General features: G+C 39.6%; 1 protein-coding gene across 4 annotated transcripts in view; it reads right to left on the bottom strand.

Moving 5' to 3' along the window:
• Positions 1-16124, bottom strand: part of Tango2 (transport and golgi organization 2) — a 120117-nt gene extending 103993 nt beyond the window's left edge. Inside the window, exons 1-2 of one of the 4 annotated variants that reach the window (XM_067091775.1) lie at positions 15997-16124; positions 478-623 (exon numbers count right to left, since the gene is read on the bottom strand). In XM_067091775.1, coding sequence (XP_066947876.1) covers positions 478-623; positions 15997-16109 — 259 coding nt within the window. In that variant the 5' untranslated portion in view covers positions 16110-16124. The other 3 variants (XM_067091777.1, XM_067091776.1, XM_067091778.1) reach the window with 3 other exon arrangements.
• Between the last annotated feature and the right edge of the window lie 3266 nt (positions 16125-19390).

Here is a 19390-nt window from a genome sequence, read left to right as displayed (position 1 = left end):
AATACCTAATACAGTACTAGACATGCTAGAATCTTACATAGTAAGTCACAATAAGTCACAAGTCTGAATAATAAATTAGCTAAGCTAATAAATAGCATGCTGCAAACATGAATGAATACTTCACCAAAGGTGAAAGATACAACCATCTGGCGAAATTCAAATGTACAGTTGCTGACCGGCAGAAACGAACTGGGTTCTTCAGCACTGTTCTACCTATTCTTCCCCGGTAGTGGGCGGGTCTAGTTACCTAAACTAAAACAACAGCGCTTAACTGCGATTTTCAAATTTAGAACTGCAGCGGTTAAGTGAAGCTAATAGCTATGTAGTTACTTGGTAAGTTACTTATATAATAAAATCTAATACTGTATATGATATGACCCACTGAAAATGGACATAGGTGCCAATTCCTAGCATAAATTTAAGAAATACAAAAACAGAAAACAGAAACATTTAAAAGTAATCATAGTACATACATACCTGCCAATATCTTTGTGCTCCAAAAATGGGCTGGTTTTGTTGGTCTGGCATAAGCTTCATCACGATTATTTATTAGCACAAGTTTATATGAGCCTTCATTAGCTGAAGGATTTACAAACATGAAGAGCAGACACATAAATACAGACCTGCAAAATTAAATTAAAACTTTAAATTATAAAAAAATTAAGAAGCAATAGATTAAATACAATACAATCAGAATCTATTGTCAATAACAGTAAAATGAAGAAAATTGAAAATTCAGTTGCAATGCTAACTCATACATTTATCTCACACTTCCTGCCTGGGGCTTAGTAAATAGAGGACTTCATTCTAGTTGATATTTAAACTCATGCTAAACGCATTACAAAAAATCATGAAGTTTGGATAAAAATTACTGCCTAAGACAGAGTTTCATCATTAACAGCAGGCATGTGTCCCCAATTCCATCACAAAGTACAACATTTCTAGACTGTTGAAAGATTACAGGCAGTCCCCAGTTTACAACGGGTCAGGCTTACGACGTTCCGAGGTTACAACGCTTTTCAAATATATTCATCAGAAATTATTTCCCTGTTTACGACGCATGTTCCAGGGTTACAAAGCGTTGTACGCCGATCCGACAGAAGAAATATGGCTCCAAAATGACAGAATAATAAAAATTTGGAGGCTTTTTTGATGAAAAATTCAATAAAAATGCAGTTTACATCGTTTTCAATACACCCAAAGCATTAAAAGTAAGGTTTTCTTAGGATTTTTGAAGATTTTCAACGATTTTTCGGTTTACGACGATTTTCGGTTTACGATGCGGCGTAAAAATGGAACCCCACGTCGTAAACCGGGGGCTGCCTGTGTTATGGTCTTCACCTGTTACTGCATGAGCTTAACTGGCTAATATTCAGAAGTCCCACCATGTTGTTCTCCCTTACACCTCCTTAGCCACAACAACAATCAGCAGTAACAAAAGAACCAAAACTGGTATGAACACCAGTACCATCTACACCCTGAAGTAAGGATACGATAGCTGCAACTTCAATAAGCTGTTGATTGACTGATTATATGAAATTAAGGTGTCAGGCCATGACTTGGGCACTTACAGTCATTCAGCACTTAATGCACTCAAAAAATGGAGTTGGAGTGGTTGGACAGTGGGATAATAGATCCAGATAAATAAGAGATGGTGTACATGGATACTGTATACTGTAATGGTGGAACTGGAAGAAAACCCCACAGCTGGACTAAGAAGTAACTATAAGGCTGGACAGCAAGACAAGAAAAGAAGTGAATTAAGCATAACATTCCTCTTTCAATTCACATCTTGATGTTACCTCCTTGGTAATGGGTGAATATGGTTAATGGAAAATGAGAAAAGAAGTACATCAAGTTCTACATAGGTTTGACAATGATGATCACAAATGTTACCCAAAAAATTATGTTATTACTGTGTACCTCTTAACAATATCAAAGTACCTGTACTGAAAGATACTGCGATACTGTGTGTCTCTAGAGATCTTCAACCTCAAACATAAATGACAACACCAAAAGAAGCACTTCTTAAAGAACCCTTTTCACTGCTTTGCACCCAAGATCAAATGTCATGCAATGACTTCTCAACTCTCTTGCACAGGATGCATGGAGTAAGGACAATTTTCTTGTTAACACCAGAAAATGTTCTTAGTACCATTTTCCAGTCAACACCAAGAACTTGCTGATACACAATGTATATGAAGAAAAATTCCTCTATGCACCACACAAAAATGACTGGAATCCTCACAATGACTATAAATAAATAAAAGTGGCTTATCAACTTCCATCCACTGGGGCTACAGTCTACATGCAAGTAGCAAAAACATATCCGAACTGAATCATCTTGGTGAGTGAGTACAGTGGCCATTGTGAAGGGACTACAGTAATCTTATTGAAATTTTCAACAAACATCAAAAAATAGAAAAGTTCCAATTATAATCGGCCGTTCGAACAAACACTCATAAAACTCTCTTTCACTTTCACCTTACTTATTACCAAGTTATCCAAGAGGAAACTTATCTAACTTTTTGCAGGATGATTCTGATTTCTTCCACCCTTGCTCTATTTCCAGTAACTCATGCCAATAATCTTCAAATTGTCTTATATTTTTTATGACCTCAAATCTACAATTTAAAATATTCCAAAATCTTACATTTTAAAATATAAAAATCTATAACCTTACAACAATACCATTGTTCCTTAGCTGTCACAAATACTTGAACACTTCTGATTACCAACATTCTTTATTCTTTAGCAAAAGGAGTGTAGCAGCTTATATTTTCACTTCTAGTAAACAAAGTAAAAACTATCCAAAACTATAAAACAACGGGTCTGGTTCCATGATATACGTAACTATTTCAATTACGAATGTAATGGCATAAAGTAATGGAAAATGAGGGCTTCTAAAGGGTGGTAAGATTCAATTATATGCTTCTCCACAAGATATCAAAAGGGTGGTAAGATTCAATTATGCAAGCTTCTCCACATGATATCACCAAATATCTTGAAGTAATAAAAGAAGAAAACCCTTGTTAGGAAGGAACAACTGCAGCATTAAGGAATGCACAAATTTATAAAAACATTTACTATAGAATATTATACAACAAGTATCACTTGCATTAAAGGAAAGCAATTAAGGAAAGCAGTCAGGAAAGCATGCAGGCCTGTACTTAGACTATGCAGTGGGTTAAACTATTACCGAGTACTTAATCTTCCCCACTGCATGCACTCTCTACATCTTGTCAGTATTTTACCTATACAGTGAAGGAAGAAAAGATTAAAAACAAAGTATCTCATATGAGCATTCAATGAGTCAGTTGGATGTTCTAGTTCTAGGAGGATCTAGGAAGAATGCCCATGACCCAGGAGAAAGGTAATTCTCAACCTCCTAAATATCAGTTGAAGAATCATTTGCAAAGACATGTCTAATCACCTTGGAAATAAGTGACAGAAAGTACAGTAAGTAAGTATGGCCTACCCTTGGGAAAAGAATGGGTAGGGCAAACAATTTTATCACTACCCTACTCATAATATCAAAAGCTGGGAAAGTAACAAGAAGATTCCTATTCACTAGTAAATATAATGGTCATTCAGGTACCATACCGATCTTGAACATTACCAAGGAAAAGAATGAGCTACCTAAGTACTACTGTACAGTATATTAAACCTTCCAGCCACTCCTTACAGAAGTTCATGTGTAAAAAATACATTTTCATAGTTGATCAAGACTTAAACAAAGATATGAGCCCGCTATATGTCTCCCCTACAGCAAAAATGGAATGCTTGATACAAAACTATAAGTTAATCAATCTATATAAAAGGCAGCAAGTGTCTGTATAGTATATAAATACAGGAAAAATATGCCTCACTGTTCCAGTTATATGAATAGCTACAGCATTCATTTCAGTTAAGTCCTCTGGAGAAAATTACCAACTCACATAAACATAATTATAAAATTAAGATGCACTTAAACAGTTATATAAATACAGTAGAGAAAAATTACTGCAAAAATTTAACTAACAGAACAGTCAGACAGCTAATATTGCAAAAACATAGTTACCAGAACAATCACTTAAAAAATGGTAAAGGGTTAAATCAGTACTACTCAAATTACCATTGGATAAAAAAAAAGTAGCTTTGTTCTCGATGAACCACTACTTAGGGGATTCAGGTTAAATGTGTGGTGTATTTCAGGCATTAGCTAATGCAGTGTACTGTATAGGTTTTTAGCAATATCCCTTCAAGTCATACCTGCATTGCCCCCTGCCCTCTACTAACAGATTGTTCTAGTTTTAACCCATAATTCCAAAAAAAGTCTTTTAGGTCAGCCATATGATAGTCTTGGTATGGCTTGGTGGTCTGGTTACTCTATTTTATAATAGCATTAATCTAAATGGCGAACAAGCTTAGTAACACAGGGTCTGTTCCAAAGAATGGCATATCCTCAGACTGCTGTAACTACAGTCCAACTTCTATTCCCCCTGTGCTCTCCAAAGTTGCAGAAAAACTATATACATATATGGAATCTCAAGGAATGTTAGCTGTTAGTCAATATGCAAGTACGAAGCAGTTAGGTATCTATAATGCTCTTTTAGACTTGACATGCCATTTGCAAGAGAACCTTGATAAGGGTTTTGAGAGCAGAGTAATTCAAATAGATTTTAGTGCTGCTTTTGATTTAGTAAATCACAAGGCACTTATTTATAAACTTCAGAATCTTGGAGTGGCTGGATATGTTTTAGGATTACAGTACTTCAAGATTTCCTTACAGGCAGCCACCAGCCAGTTGCTGTTGATGGGATCTTTAGCGAATGAAGACCTTATGTGTCAGGAGTTCCACAGTGTAGTGTAGTGTACTTGGTCCACTGTTATTTTTTTAGTGTACAGTGAACCCCCCGTGTTCAGTGTTCCCAGTGTCCTCTAAAAACACTTAGTGTACTTGGTGTAAAAATGCCACTGTTTTTAATTTTTATCACAAAAGTGCATTTATTCACATTATATGAAAATAATAATTAGTGAATATTTCTCAGTGAAAAATTGTTTTCCATAGATATGTTCCACAGATGCTGATGATGCAACACTTATGGTTGATTGTTCCGTATGCTGATGATGCAACACTTGTGGGTGTAGTAGTCTCCACTTATGAGAAATGAAGCTGCCCTCGGCCTCAATTGGGACATGGACCGGGTTAATGAATAGTGTAGTCAGTGGGGTATGAGGCTGAACTCCAGTAAAAGGAAAACACTACTGATTAGCAGATCTCCTATAGATTTCCCACCCCATCCTCCCCTTCAGGTGGATGGGACTCTGCTGAACGAGTCTGAAGCTTTAACTATTCTTGGTGTAACTTTTGAATCACATCTTACTTTTGAGAAACATCTAATGAAAATTTCAGCAAATGCCACATAAAAGTTAGGTATTGTTCTAAAGGCCTCATATATATTTATAATAGTGATAAAATCAGTGCAACCTGTTTTAGGTCAATTTCCTTCCTTTACTAGAATACTGTACTGTTCTCAGGTGTGGATGTCTGCTTCTGCCAGAGATTTATCTCTTTTAGGGGTTTGTGGTGGTAGGTTTCTGTTTCCTAATATTAGCAGTTATGACTTGGACCATCGACAGATGGTCTCGTTTGTCAATTTTTCATAAGTTGTATTTTAGCAGATCTTTCACATTAACAATTGATCCCTGATCTCCTTTTCCTGCCAAGAGCAACCAGATTTGCTGAACAGCCGCACTAATATGCAGTAAATGTACCTCACTATCAAACTCCCCAGTTCCAGATGTCCTTTATTCCTCACACTAATGGCACTAATGGATTGGGGAACAGCCTCCCTGGGGATATAAGGAAAGGACTGTAAAATTCAGGCAAAAGGCCAAGCACTGGGACCTATGAGATCATTCAGCACTGAAAACAGTAAAAAGGTTTGAAAGGTGTAACAGGAGGAAAACCTCACAGTTGCACTATGAAACAATTGTTAGGAGAGGGTAGAAAGTGAATATGTACAGAAATATAGTAAAGGAATGAAAGGGGTTGCAGCTAGGGTCCAAAGGGATGCTGCAAAGAACCTTGAGTAATGCCTACAGTGCACCTCGTGAGGTGCACTGATGGCACTAACCCCCTACAAGAGCAGTGTTGTGTACAGCCCTGACACAAATTCAGTGGCTAAGCACATAAATTTGTACAACACTCCATAAGATCGTATCCAATAAATTCTTATAAGAATTTTGTCAAGGCAGACACAATCTTGTGCCTTACTTGGAATACCTTAGTACAGTACTAAGGGACAATGCAGTAAGCTGGATTTGAAGGGGCTAAAATTACACTTTGTTTTTATAAACATATTCAAAAGAGTTAAAACCTTACTCAACTGTTACGGCAACTCACCATTAAGTAAGTGAACAAAAGCACAACCTCTCATTAACTAGTTTGGACAATAATTTTTTAAGGGTAGAGCACTAGGCCATGTTTTGAAACAATGAATGACTACAGTAGATGCTAAGCTCAACCACAATGACAATGAAGACATAACATATATACTGTATGTCAGTAGGCTTGTCCAAACTAGACAGACCTCTGTATCAATGAACTGCTAAGCTGTGGATATGGCTATACCTTACAGTATTTGTTTTGTTCCTGCATACAATTTTATTTCACTACAAATCACTAGGTTAAAGTACTTCTATCTGAGGGTAGTTTACTCACCCTAATCAAGGTTTATAAGACAGCTGACCACCAACTCTTAAAATCCATACACAATATATTCTATGCTCAAAAAATCAATCAACAAAAGGTACTGACAGAAGGTTAATTTATGTCAATGAAGTTCAGGAGATGGGCAATAGCAATACTGCTTTGGAGGAATGAAAAGACAAAAGGATATTGCAGAAATGTTGATGGAAATGAACAACTGATCCTGGAAACAGAAAAGACAAAGAGGAAGGAATGTGGCAAAATGCCCAAGTCAGATTGTGAGAAGAAATGGAAGCTGTGAATACAAAATGGAAGAATATATGAAAACTGTCTGATAGAGGTAGAGTAATTATTCCTGATAGAAACTAAAATATCATATGGAGGGGCATGAATTCAAGAAAATGATAGGAGAACTGGAGATGAAAACTGCTAATTTTGTGACTATGGAATTTTCAATAGAAAAGGAAAAGATGAGGTTTCATAAACATAAGGGAAACAGATGACAGAAAGGAAGGTAATTCATAAGTAATAAATGGTATTAAACTCAACAACTAAAGAAAGAAACACAAAATTTCTTGGCTTGCATGGAGCAGAATTTTGGCAAAGTAGTGAATAATATGAAGAAAGTTGTTGGAATTCTCAAAAGAGACAAGGAGCTTACAAAGGACACTAAAATGCACAAAAACAGGTAAATACTGCCACGTTCACGAGTAGTAGAACCCCAGTCCTCGACCGTATCAGAACTCAACATAATCGGATTTCAAAGCGAAATTTCGAGTATATTTTGCATCGGAGCTCAAACAACAACCCGGAATCCGATCCGATGGCTCATATGATGTTTGTAAACAAAAGTGTTTCTATCAGCCGCCGCTAGTTGGCGTTGTCCCACGTGTCACTTAAAGCCTGCTCACCCTGCTGCTGTTGTTTTGAGCTAGTAGTACAAGCTAGTACAGGTATTTCCTCAGTTTTTGTGGCTTTCGGCACTGTATTTTTTATTCAATCATGGGTCCCAAGACAGCCGTTGCTGACAAGCAGAAGAGGAAAATGGTAAGAACCACAATTGAACTTAAGAAGGAGATTATTGAAAAGTGTGAAAGAGGCATTCGTGTGACTGATTTGGCGTCTCAGTTTAAGCTACCTAGATCTACCATAAGTACATTTTTGAAAAATAAAGAGGCTATAAAAAGTGAAAGTGTTGCTAAGGGGGTTGCAAGTTTGACTAAACAGAGGTCTCCCATAATAGATGGAATAGACAAATTATTAATAGTATGGATCAATGAAAAACAGATTGCCAGTGTTAGTGTTTCAGAGGCTATTATTTGCACAAAGGCTAAAAGTTTGAATGTTGGCCTTATTAAAAACAGAGCTGGATCAAGTAGTAGTACCCAGCATGAGTTTATGGTCAGTAGGGGATGGTTTGATAGATTTAAGAAAAGAAGTGGCATTCACGGTGTTCTAAGGCTTGGGGAGGCAGCGAGTACTTATAAAAAAGCTGCAGAAAAGTATGTGAAAGATTTTCAACAATTTGTGGACGAAAATGGCTATTTATCAAATCAAATCTTCATTTGTGATGAGACAGGCTTCTTTTGGAAGAAAATGCCAAAGAGGACTTATATTACTAGAGAGGAAAAGAAATTGCCAGGCCACAAACCAATGAAAGATAGGCTACTCTAGCAGAGATTTGAAAATAAAGCCTCTGTTAGTCTACCACTCAGAAACCCCTAGTTTTTAAGAAACAAAGTGATTAACAGCAAATTAAATGTAATGTGGGAATCCAATGCTAAAGCTTGGGTAACAAGGCAAATTTTTAGGGAGTGCCACTCAAGGCACTTCTAATTTTGGATAATGCCCCTGCCCACCCCCTAGACATGGAATACGAGTTGGCAGATGAATTTAGCTGGCTAAAAATAAAGTTTTTGCCACCCAGAACAATCTCAATAATCCAGCCCATGGACCAGCAGATCATTGCAAATTTCAAAAAGCTGTACACTAAGGCACTGTTCCACCAAGGCACTGTTCCAAAGGTGTTTTGAAGTGACCAGTGAAACTAGCCTAACTTTGGCCAAATTCTAGAAGGAACATTTACACGTTTTTACACGTTCTGAGTTGCGTTAGGCTGGTAAACAAAGTATGGGCAGATGTCTCTAAGAGGACTCTAAGAGCAGCTTGGAGAAACCTTCGGCCTGATGGGGTTCCTCTTAGGGACTTTGAAGGTTTTGATGGCCCTAGTCAGCTTGCAGCTGACCCTGAAACTGAGCCCTTTCCTCTGCCTGACCCAAATGTTGAGGAAATTGTTTCTGTGCCAAGTCCATGGGCTTGGAGGTGAGTGCTGATGACACTGAGGAGCTGGGTTGCAGAACACAATGCTGAACTGACAATAGAGGAACTCCAGGAACTTCACGAAGAGCAGCAGAAGATTTTGGCTGAGGGGGTGTCTGGAGAGGAGGAGAGCAAGAAGGAGTCAACTTCTAAGGAAATCAAGGAGATGCTTCTGCACTGAGAGAAATTCCAAGAGTTCTTTGATAAGCATCACCACGATAAAAAACTGACGATAATTTAGTTAACCTGTATAGAAAACGGTTAAGAAATGCCAAAAAAAAGACCACATTAGACCGATTTTTTTTTTTAAAGAAGAAAGAAAGCCAGGTCCCAGTGAAAAAAGGCAAAGAAGGGAAAAACTCCTGAAAAGCAGCGACCACATTTTATGGAAGACGATTCCCCTTCCAAACAATGACATTCTCTCCATATCTCCCCTCTACATCCATCTCCACAGATCCAGATCTCCAAAAATGTCAAGGTATGGGTCATACTATAATTGTTAAAAACTTTTTAAGGTTTGATTTTGTATACTGTACACTATTCCAGTAGAATCTGTATGAAATTTACCATAAATTAATACTGAACATAAACAACGTTTATGTATTACCACGATAGGCCACAAGGATGTGGTGCTTTGTTTTGTGTGTGTGTGTCCCGGTTTTATGGGGCTTGTCTAACGACGAAAATCGGCAATTTTTGGCGCCGAAAATCGCCGATTTCTGCTTATCGGCGCCAATAATTGGGTATTGGTGCCGATACATACCTAACAGAGGCGCCAATAACCAAAATTGGTGCTTTTCGGCGCCGATAACTCCCTAAAGCTCCGAAAATTGCTGATTTTTCGGTTAGTGGCGATTTTCGTTATCATCACACCCTCAGAAACAGAACCACACCGATAACCGGGGACTGCCTATGTATATATATATATATAATATATATATATATAATATATATATATATAATATATATATATATAATATATATATATATATATATATATATATATATATATATATATATATATATATATATATATATATATATATATATATATATATATATATATATATTTCTTACAAATATTTATAATGTTTGACCTGTCTTCCTGTATTTAATAGAAATATACAAAAAGAAAGAATCAAAGCTTTCCCTTTGTGAAGCAGTTTAGGGAGGCAAGCCAGAGAGCTGGCTGTTTTTCAAAAACACCAACCGTCATCGAAGGATTTGAAGTTTAGTTTAGGGGCCTATCCAACAGGGCAGGTTTTACTAGGGCCACCTTTAGTTAGTGTGTACCTAAAGCTTACTTTTCTATGACCTTCGTACTAGCGAGTTTTTTGCCATTTTTCAGACGTTGCCTTGGGCCATTGAGAGGAGTCTTCCAAGCAAGCACCCATGCATTCCGACCCAACTCGGCAGTCCAGAGATACCCCTGATTGAGAGCACAAGCACTGTGTCTCTCTCTTGACCGCCTCCCTTTGTCCTCTCCCCTCTTGTGGAACAGCCGGGGAAATTGCCTTTCCAACGGACCCAGGGCTCATGATGCAATTGATCACTGCATTATCTACTCTAATGTTAAGTCTGAAGATGACAATTACTCCCAGTTCCTTCCTTTAGACCTCCCCCTTATTCCCTGTTTTAAGTTTCTCCCGTAAACAGTCACTGACTAAGGAAAATCCTAGTATGTCAAGAAGTAACTCAAGAGCCACTGAAATGTCCAATGAACAGTGCCTCAGGAACACATGATGAGAAAAAAGAAACCTGTGAAACCTTTTTGAAAAATGTTGAGGAATTCTGCACAATTGATGCTCTGCCAGTTCAATTATTATTTAGCAATGATGTAAGTCCTGACATTTTGACTGAAAACCATGCGTCGTGGCACAAAGGATGTCATTTGAAATTTAACAACACCAAGCTTAGTAATGCCAAGACAGGAAAAAGGACTGCCTCGGTACAAGTCATACAGAGATCTGGCAAACGAGCATCTTTAGATAAACAAGTTTTCATCTTCTGCACTAAAGGAAATGAAATTGGACAGCTTCACAACTTTAGCAACTTTGATGCTGATGCTGGCCACAGGAGGCTTGATAGCAATAGAGGCCATGTATCACAGGAAATGTTTTGTTGCACTCCACAACAGGCACAGGGCACACGTCAGAAAATGTATTGCCAAATTGGAAAATTTCAATGAAAAGAACTACATGGAACTACATGGAATGTATATCAGCCACCTGCAGAGTATGGGCATTCATAAAGCCATCAACAAGGCAAGACTGAAAGCACAACTCTTGAAAAGTCTTCCAGAAGCACAGATAAAGTTTGATGGGCGAAACGCCATTATAATATTTGAAAGTGGAATGAGAACCATGATAAGAGATGCCCTCAAGAAATGAGACTACACCGAGGATGCCTACGCCATACCAAAGGTTGCAAATATCATCAGAAGAGACATATTCCAGCATGACACTTACAACTTTACAGGGTCATTCACATCTGGATGCCAAGAAGCTTCCGTGCCTGCTAGCCTCAAGGCTCTTGTATCAATGATTTTACATGGCACACAACTGGATGACCAGCAGGGCAAGGAACCCCAAGCATGCATGACAATTACTCAAAAAATGATGTCAAACACATACAAGAATGAGCAACGCAGACATTCTTTACAGTGAGAACCCCCTCTCCCTCTTTATATTGGTCTAACCATACATAACACCACCAGAAGCAAAAAAATAGTGCAGCTCCTGTACAAGTTGGGTCTTAAGTGTCTCATATGACCACATCCTTCAAACACAAGATAAGCTGGCCACATCATTGTGCAAGCAATTTGATGAGGATGGAATTGTGTCCCTCTTCTTTGAGGAAAGGCTTATTCACTGTCGGGGCTATTGACAACACTGACCACAACTTGGCTTCTATGTCTGCAAGTTCATCCTTTCATGGAACAGGGATAAGCTTGTTTCAAAATCCTACAGTACCTGAACCATTCTAGAGGGGAAATTGTTTGTGTATATGACATTCTTTCTACCTGGGTTAAAAAGTCATGATTAGCAAATATGTCAATTTTTGTTTCCTCTTATTGTATTACAGTATTTCTATTAAAAAGGTCCTAATATCTATTTGGAACCATAATTTTGAATTTCTTGAGCACAAAAACCATGAAAACGAGGTCTTGCCTCATAAAATAGTACAATGCTATTATTGACAAAACCGTGGGCAAAGGTGGTCTGAGTGGCCATCTTGGGTGCCCTCTTGAATTTGACTGACTGAGGGAACTTTAATTTTTGGGCTCCCACTCCAAAATCATTCTCTGGGATGTAGAGAAGACACATGCCAAATTGGTGCTTTTATCCGCTCTGTAACGGTATGACCCAATTTCTGGGTTAAGCCACCCCACTATTTCATGTAGGAGACTCAAGCCTTCAGTGGGAGGAGGATCTCACAACTGACTGGCAAGTGGACTGTCCACCCAGAAATGTCATATTTCTAGTCATGAGAATGAGCACGGGATCAGTGACTCTCGTAACTTACTTTACAACCTGGCCCAAATCCAAAATGAGACTCTCACTCAGAAAAAAAAAATTACAGAGACATGTGCTATCTCAACAGGAAGGGGGCACAAGTCAGAATGGCAACTAACATCTAGGTCATTTATAAAGTACTGTACTGGGTTCAAATGAAAGCTTTATACTCGCTTCTTTGATAAAGGGGAGTTGGACATTTTTAGCAGAACCTCTATGATAGGATGCTTGATTGTGAAACTCATCTGGATCAAGGCCCATTCCAGCACATAATCAGTCTGACTGCTGCCTTGCAGAGAAAGGAAAGAAAGAGAGATAGGCGAGAAATACGCTGGTCACTCACTCATTCAACCCCCAGTCTTATGCCCTCCAAGTACCTTGGGAAAGATACTTTTCTATCCTAGAGGAGCCTGGATGACTACAAAACCTATTCATTAGTGACCACAGGTCCTCAGGAGGTTTCTAAGGACTTGGGGGCAATGTCCCTAAGATAAAATACTTGTGGTCAATGTACCCAAGACAAAATAAGATGAAAGGCTTCCTGGCAATGCCAGACCCTACTCTCATTACTTATACACAACACCAAGAACAAAGGCATCTTCAGGGGAGGGGAGTTCAACTATGAAAAGAGTAAAGAGGAACCCAAGACTGATCCATTACACACAGTAAGGATACTTTCAGACAAAACCTAGCTGGAAAAGTTGGAGTCTCTCAAAGAGGAGGTAGTTTGTCAGTCCACTGACAAGAAATTAACCTGAAGGGGAGTAGTCTCAGTGCTTTCCAGCATGTTGAATTTCTGCTGGCATTTCAAAAGCAAATGTGGCTTACTCCACCTACTGGAAGCCAGAGAACTTTCTGATCTGCGGATCAAACTGTTTCCCTGTCGCAGTGCCACAAGGAGTGGAAAACATAGCAGTTGAAATGATGGTCTCAAATCTGGATACAACCCTAAAGAATTCTCTCAAAAATGCCTTTCCAACTTGGACTGAAGGAACAAAACCCTTAATCTAAGCTAAGTGGTCTATAAACACTGAAAAAGAGATTGCCAGGTATATCAAGAGATGGCCACATTATTTTTATAGCAGCTGATGAATTAAAAAATGTACTTTTGTTGTGCTTGGTTGTGCACTGTGCAGAGACTGTCTGGAATATTATTACTAGATTCAAAAACAATAATACAGAGGCACTAACTTTCTTGAAGTTCAAGGAGTGGGCCTAAGTCCTTCAGTGAAAGGGTGCCTGTTCCTCTGAAGCTCATGTCTATAGGCTTCAAGTAAATAAGTGGGAATTTATTCATGCAATGAATGTGCCTAATTGTGTACCCGAGTCTTCCATGAAAAAGTTTACCATTAAGGTTTTCTAAAAGATCACACAACAAATTCTGTGATTCATCTTCATAACATATTTCACAGATTTGCATCTTAAACCACCAAACTTTCCCTCCCCAAGCAGTCCACTCTTCAGCTGCTATAAAAACCAAAGTCTTGTACCTTCCAAGCTTGCAGTACATCCGATATATCTTAGGTTAATAGTGGGGACTGGGGGTGGGGGGTCCTAAGTCAGGTAGGACATTGTAGTCTTAGAGTACTACTGTTATAATTTTTGGTCCAGTTAAAGGGAAGGGGCTCAGCAGGTAAGTGAAGACTCCTTAGGCAGGATGCAGCACCTTGAGCTTGGTCAAGTTGGGAAGGCTAGGTTAGAAATTATCCATGTGATTACCACTGCTATGTTTTCATCCTTGAGATCTTTTTCCCAGTACAGCCTTGTGATGTTTCAACTATTTTCACATACTACACTTCTTTTTTTTTAAGCTACTCTACTTTTCTGGTATGAGCAAAAACAGAAACAGTAGGCCTATTTACTTTTGCTGTTACCCTCTCTCACCTGTTCCCAGTGGCCCCTTGCCAGTTTAATCTTTAATCTTTCGGTAATGGAATGGAATTTATTCATTGTAAAGGCTGAGTGCTAGGACCTATGAGGTCATTCAGCGCTGAAAGGGAAATTTACAGTAAAAAAGTTCTAAAGATGTAACAGGAGGGGAAACCTCGCAGTTGCACTATGAAACAACTCTTATGAGAGGTTGGAGAGTAAGATGGAAGAAAGAGAATATGAATGGAGGTACAGTAAAAGGAATGAAAGAGGTTGGAGCGAAGCACTGAAGGGACGCTGCAAAGAACCTCAAGTGATGCCCATAGTACACCACATGAGGTGCCCTGATGGCACTACCCTCCTATGGGATACAGCAAGCAGTAATAGGAAAAGAAGTGGTTCGGTCAACAATAAAAGCCATCTAAAAAGTAATACCCACACAAATACATTATCAACATAGGTTAAGCAGCACGACAATATGAGGTTCACACGTGTATAAAGATATTAAAATATTATAGTAATGCATTAGGCTCCTGTCACACCCTACAAGTTCAAACATAATAAAATGCAGACAAGACCCACCAAGAGTTATCGGTTTTCAGGGTGAGCTATCCGTAAAAATCGTGACTAGTTAGCCTAGGCGGTATCTCTGAGTAATGGCTTCACACGGACTGTATGGGACGGTTCCACGAATGCGAAAGCCATTTTCGTCATTACGGAGCCATATGTTCAAAAAGGGATTGGCTTAGGAAATCTACCATAAAAGGAACCATACTAACCTAACGTACCCTAACCTGACCTAGCAGGCCGTGTTACTTAGCCAACGGAAACCACTTTTCACCAAATGTTCCCCTAGGCTATAACACTGTGCATGCATGATAGCATTCCAAGATGGCCAGCACAGGCCTACAAAAGCATAATCAGTTCTGAGGTTAGGCCTATTACAGGTTAAATACAGTCGACCGACAAAAAATTAGGGTAAATTCTCGGTAAGCAACCAAAATATTTATGAAAAGTCAATTTTAAAGGAAATACCCAAGGCGGAGCTACCGCCTAAGCTACCAAATGAAAAAGAGCTTTATGACTGAAGGAAATAATTAAAGCAAGGTGAAAGGGGCCACCTTAAACAGAAACGCTGTACGTAAGATACACACTGGCCTATAACCACCTTAGCCTATCGTGAAGGCAGATTGGCCCGGACCCAGTTAGGACAAGCTATCTCCTGGTACCGTACATACCGGTTGACGGTAGATACGCCTTTTTAGCATAAGTGTCATACCTAATTATCGATATTGCTATCAGTTTTGACACAACAATTACCACAATCACCCTGTTTCCAATATCAACTTGAGTTTACAAGAACTTACGGAGATCAACTGCACTACAACGAAAGGTGTGTTTACAGTTCTACGAGCGTCTTGGCCCGAGTGACTATTATCTTCAAGAATATGACCTAGAATAAATTACGACACCTAGGAGACAGAATGGTAAATTCAAGGATTGAGTACAGTACACCAGGTTACGCTCCAACATAAAATATCATCACGTTTTTTATATGTTTTTGTCGATGTTAAGAACTTAAGATACAGAATTAACTACGTCAACTGACGTAAAGCTGTCGCAGCACGCAAGATTATGCAACATAATTGTATGTTTCCATTTTCTTTGAAATGCAAAAACGAGAAAGAAAATGTTCGGGGTGTCTTGTTCATTTTTGCCGCTGATTATAATAGGCTATTATTATAAAATGCTTCTTATTGCTTTCATAATTTTTTGGAAAATTTCGCTGTTAGCAACGCTGATAGGTGCTTTGCTTCCTTGTTTATTTTTGGAGGTCTCTCTTCTGTCCTCACTTAGTCCATCTGTCGGACCCATTTACTTGTCTGATAGTTTACATATGCATGAATAGCTTGTTCTCCCTTCCATAACTGTTTCTGTTTAGTTCCTTCTTAAATGTCTCTATTTTTCACATCTGTTTATTTCTTTGGATACTTATCTAATATTCCAGTTGTTGTGTGTTCAGAGGTACTTTTTTAACACCTGGGTTGTATCGTGGCTCCAATAATCTATATTTACCAATTCTCCTTTGCTTACTTAGGCCTATATTTCTACAGGAGACCTTCTACATAATTTATTTTTTAGCCTTTAAGTGAGAAAAGTCAACATATAAATTTAATATTGAATTATTATTTTAAAGGAAGCCAATGAAGTTCAGCAACGATGAACATGACCTCCTTGGGGCATGGGTATTTCTTCATGACTAGTTTGGTTGCTTTGCTATTAAATCTTGTATTTTAAGTTAATAACTTGGAAGACCATTATAAAGTGGCTGTAGCGGTCTCATTTGGTAGTTATTTATTTATGTGCAAGGAATTTTAACACATCTATGTTTACGTAATCTTTATGGAGGCTCATTTCTTAGGTGATAAGGTAATTTTAGAACTATCGTAGGTTTGTGAGGGCGACAAATCACGCCTCTCCTGTCTTGTGTTTCTCCCTTCAGATGTACATTAATCACGTCTTGTATATTACCTGTCTTTATTTCAGATTCTTTATGTACCTCATCTTATGCATCATTGTACGGCCTTTCCTGTCGATATACATAACTACCTTTTATATGCCATGTAACGAATTTTGTAGCCTACGTATTTTTATGCTTGTCAGAAAACACAAATTCTGTATGGACGCAGCCGGTGGCCTCGGGTCGCCCAATACCTTTCCGTCTGTTTTTTGTTTTATAAACACCTGTCGAGAATAATAAAGAATTACGGGCTGCTCTAGGAACAAGAGCCCGTGCTGGCACAAGGCCAGCTAAATCTGAAACAGTATAATAAAGAATCAGTCTCTCTTTTGATATTTCTCTTGAACCTCACACTGGTGACCCCAGGTCAGGGACAGGTAGCGCGGTTTTGGCCCAGCCATTAAAGGACTAACTACAGCTCCACGCTACCATCAGAAATCCTTTAGCAGACTAACTACGGCATAAAGTTTAGGCCTCTGATAGCACCCTCCCTGGGGGAAACCGTGCCATTAACAGACTAAATACGGCGTACCCAAAAGGGCACTTTTTGGCACTTTGTTCGACCTCTTGAACAAATCAGCACCATTTGGTGCGTGAGAAGTAAAGATGTCAGAAGCAGAACCTAAATGCGAACCCGCGAGCAACATCTGTATGCCTCTCTCACCAACAAAGCCACACAGTCAAACTTCCCCCGTTCTCGCGGCAAAACACGACATCATGGTTCCTGCGCGCAGATGCCCACTTTCGCATGGCACGCATCTCAGATGATGCTATCAAATCAGATATAGTCATGACGACGCTCCCAGAAGAAGTATTCAAGAAAATCTCCCCCTGGCTGGACATGCAACCGGACAAAATCACATAGCCTACACGGACTTAAGAAACAAACTGTCGAATTCTTACTCCATGCCCATGTCCAAGAGAGCGCAGCGTGCATTCGACCTGTTATCCCAGCCCCTCGGAGATGCATCACCCAGGGAAGCCGGGGACTAGCTGCAGGGGTTGATAACACTCCCAGGCCGTGACGAGAATAGGAGGAAAAGGACTATAGACTTAACAAAAGCAATTTTCTTTCGGCGCCTCCCGCAGGAAGTTCGACACCAGATAAGGGATGCAGAGAACCTGGACATGGAAGCCTTAGTCAACGACGCCCAGAAACTAGTTATACGAGGCCACCAAGGCCTCGACACACACTACCATCCTCGTAGCCGCTGTCCTGGGAGCCTGCAACCCGTCGGAGGAAGACGGCGACGACGACAGAGACATCAACGCCGTTTATAAGAAGAGACCGCCACTCAGAGAGCACAGGACATGGTCAAACCTGGTGTGGTGCTTCTACTATAGAAAGTTTGGGACCAGTGCCAGAACCTGCAGGCCTCCCTGTTCTTTCACAAAGAACAACAAAGGCGGCCACAAGTAACAGTTGTGGCCGTGAGTATTTGTAGGGGCGACAAATCACACGTCTCCTTTCTTGTGTTTCTCCCTTCAGATGTACATTAATCACGTCATGTATATTACCTGTCTTTATTTCAGATTCTTTATGTACCTCATCTTATGCATCATTGCGCGGCCTTTCCGTTGATATGTATATCTACCTTTTATATGCCATGTAACGAATATTCTACGTATTTTTATGCTTGTCGGAAAACACAAATTCTGTATGGACACAGCGGGGGGCCTCGGGTCGCCCGCTACCTTTCCGTCTGCTTTTTGTTTTATAAACACCTGTCGAGAATAATAAAGAATTACGGGCTGCTCTAGGAGCAAGAGCCCATGCTGGCACAAGGCCAACTAAATCTGAAACAACATAATAAAGAATCAGTCTCTCTTTTGACATTTCTCTTGAACCTCACACTGGTGACCCGGGTCAGAGACAGGTAGCGCGGTTTTGGCCCAGCCATTAACGGACTAACTACGGTTCCACCCTACCATCAGAAATCCTTTAGCGGACTAACTACGGCATAAAGTTTAGGCCTCTGATAGCACCCTCCCTGGCAGAAACCAAGCCATTAATGGACTGAATATGGTGTACCCAAAAGGGCACGTTTTGGCACTTTGTTCGACCTCTCGAACAAATCAGCACCATTAACGGATTCAATACGGCGCATTTCCCTGCGTTTTGGTGCATGAGAAGTAAAGATGTCAAAAGCAGAACCTCAGTGCGAACCCGCGAGCATCGTCTGTATGCCTCTCTCACCAACAAAGCCAGACACAGTCAAACTTCCCCCGTTCTTGCAGCAAAACACGACATCATGGTTCCTGCACACAGATGCGCACTTTTGATGGCGCACATCTCAGACGATGCTACCAAATCAGACATAGTCATGACGGCGCTCCCAGAAGAAGTATTCAACAGAATCTCCCCCTGGCTGGACACGCAACCAGACAAAGTTACATACACGGACTTAAAAAACAAACTGCTGAATTCTTACTCCATGCCCATGTCCAAGAGAGCTCAGCGTGCATTCGACC

Source organism: Macrobrachium rosenbergii, chromosome 48 (assembly GCF_040412425.1).
Source record: "Macrobrachium rosenbergii isolate ZJJX-2024 chromosome 48, ASM4041242v1, whole genome shotgun sequence".
NCBI lineage: Eukaryota > Metazoa > Arthropoda > Malacostraca > Decapoda > Palaemonidae > Macrobrachium > Macrobrachium rosenbergii.
Note: the sequence above shows the minus strand (reverse complement) of the source record. Positions and strands in the feature narration are given on the sequence as shown.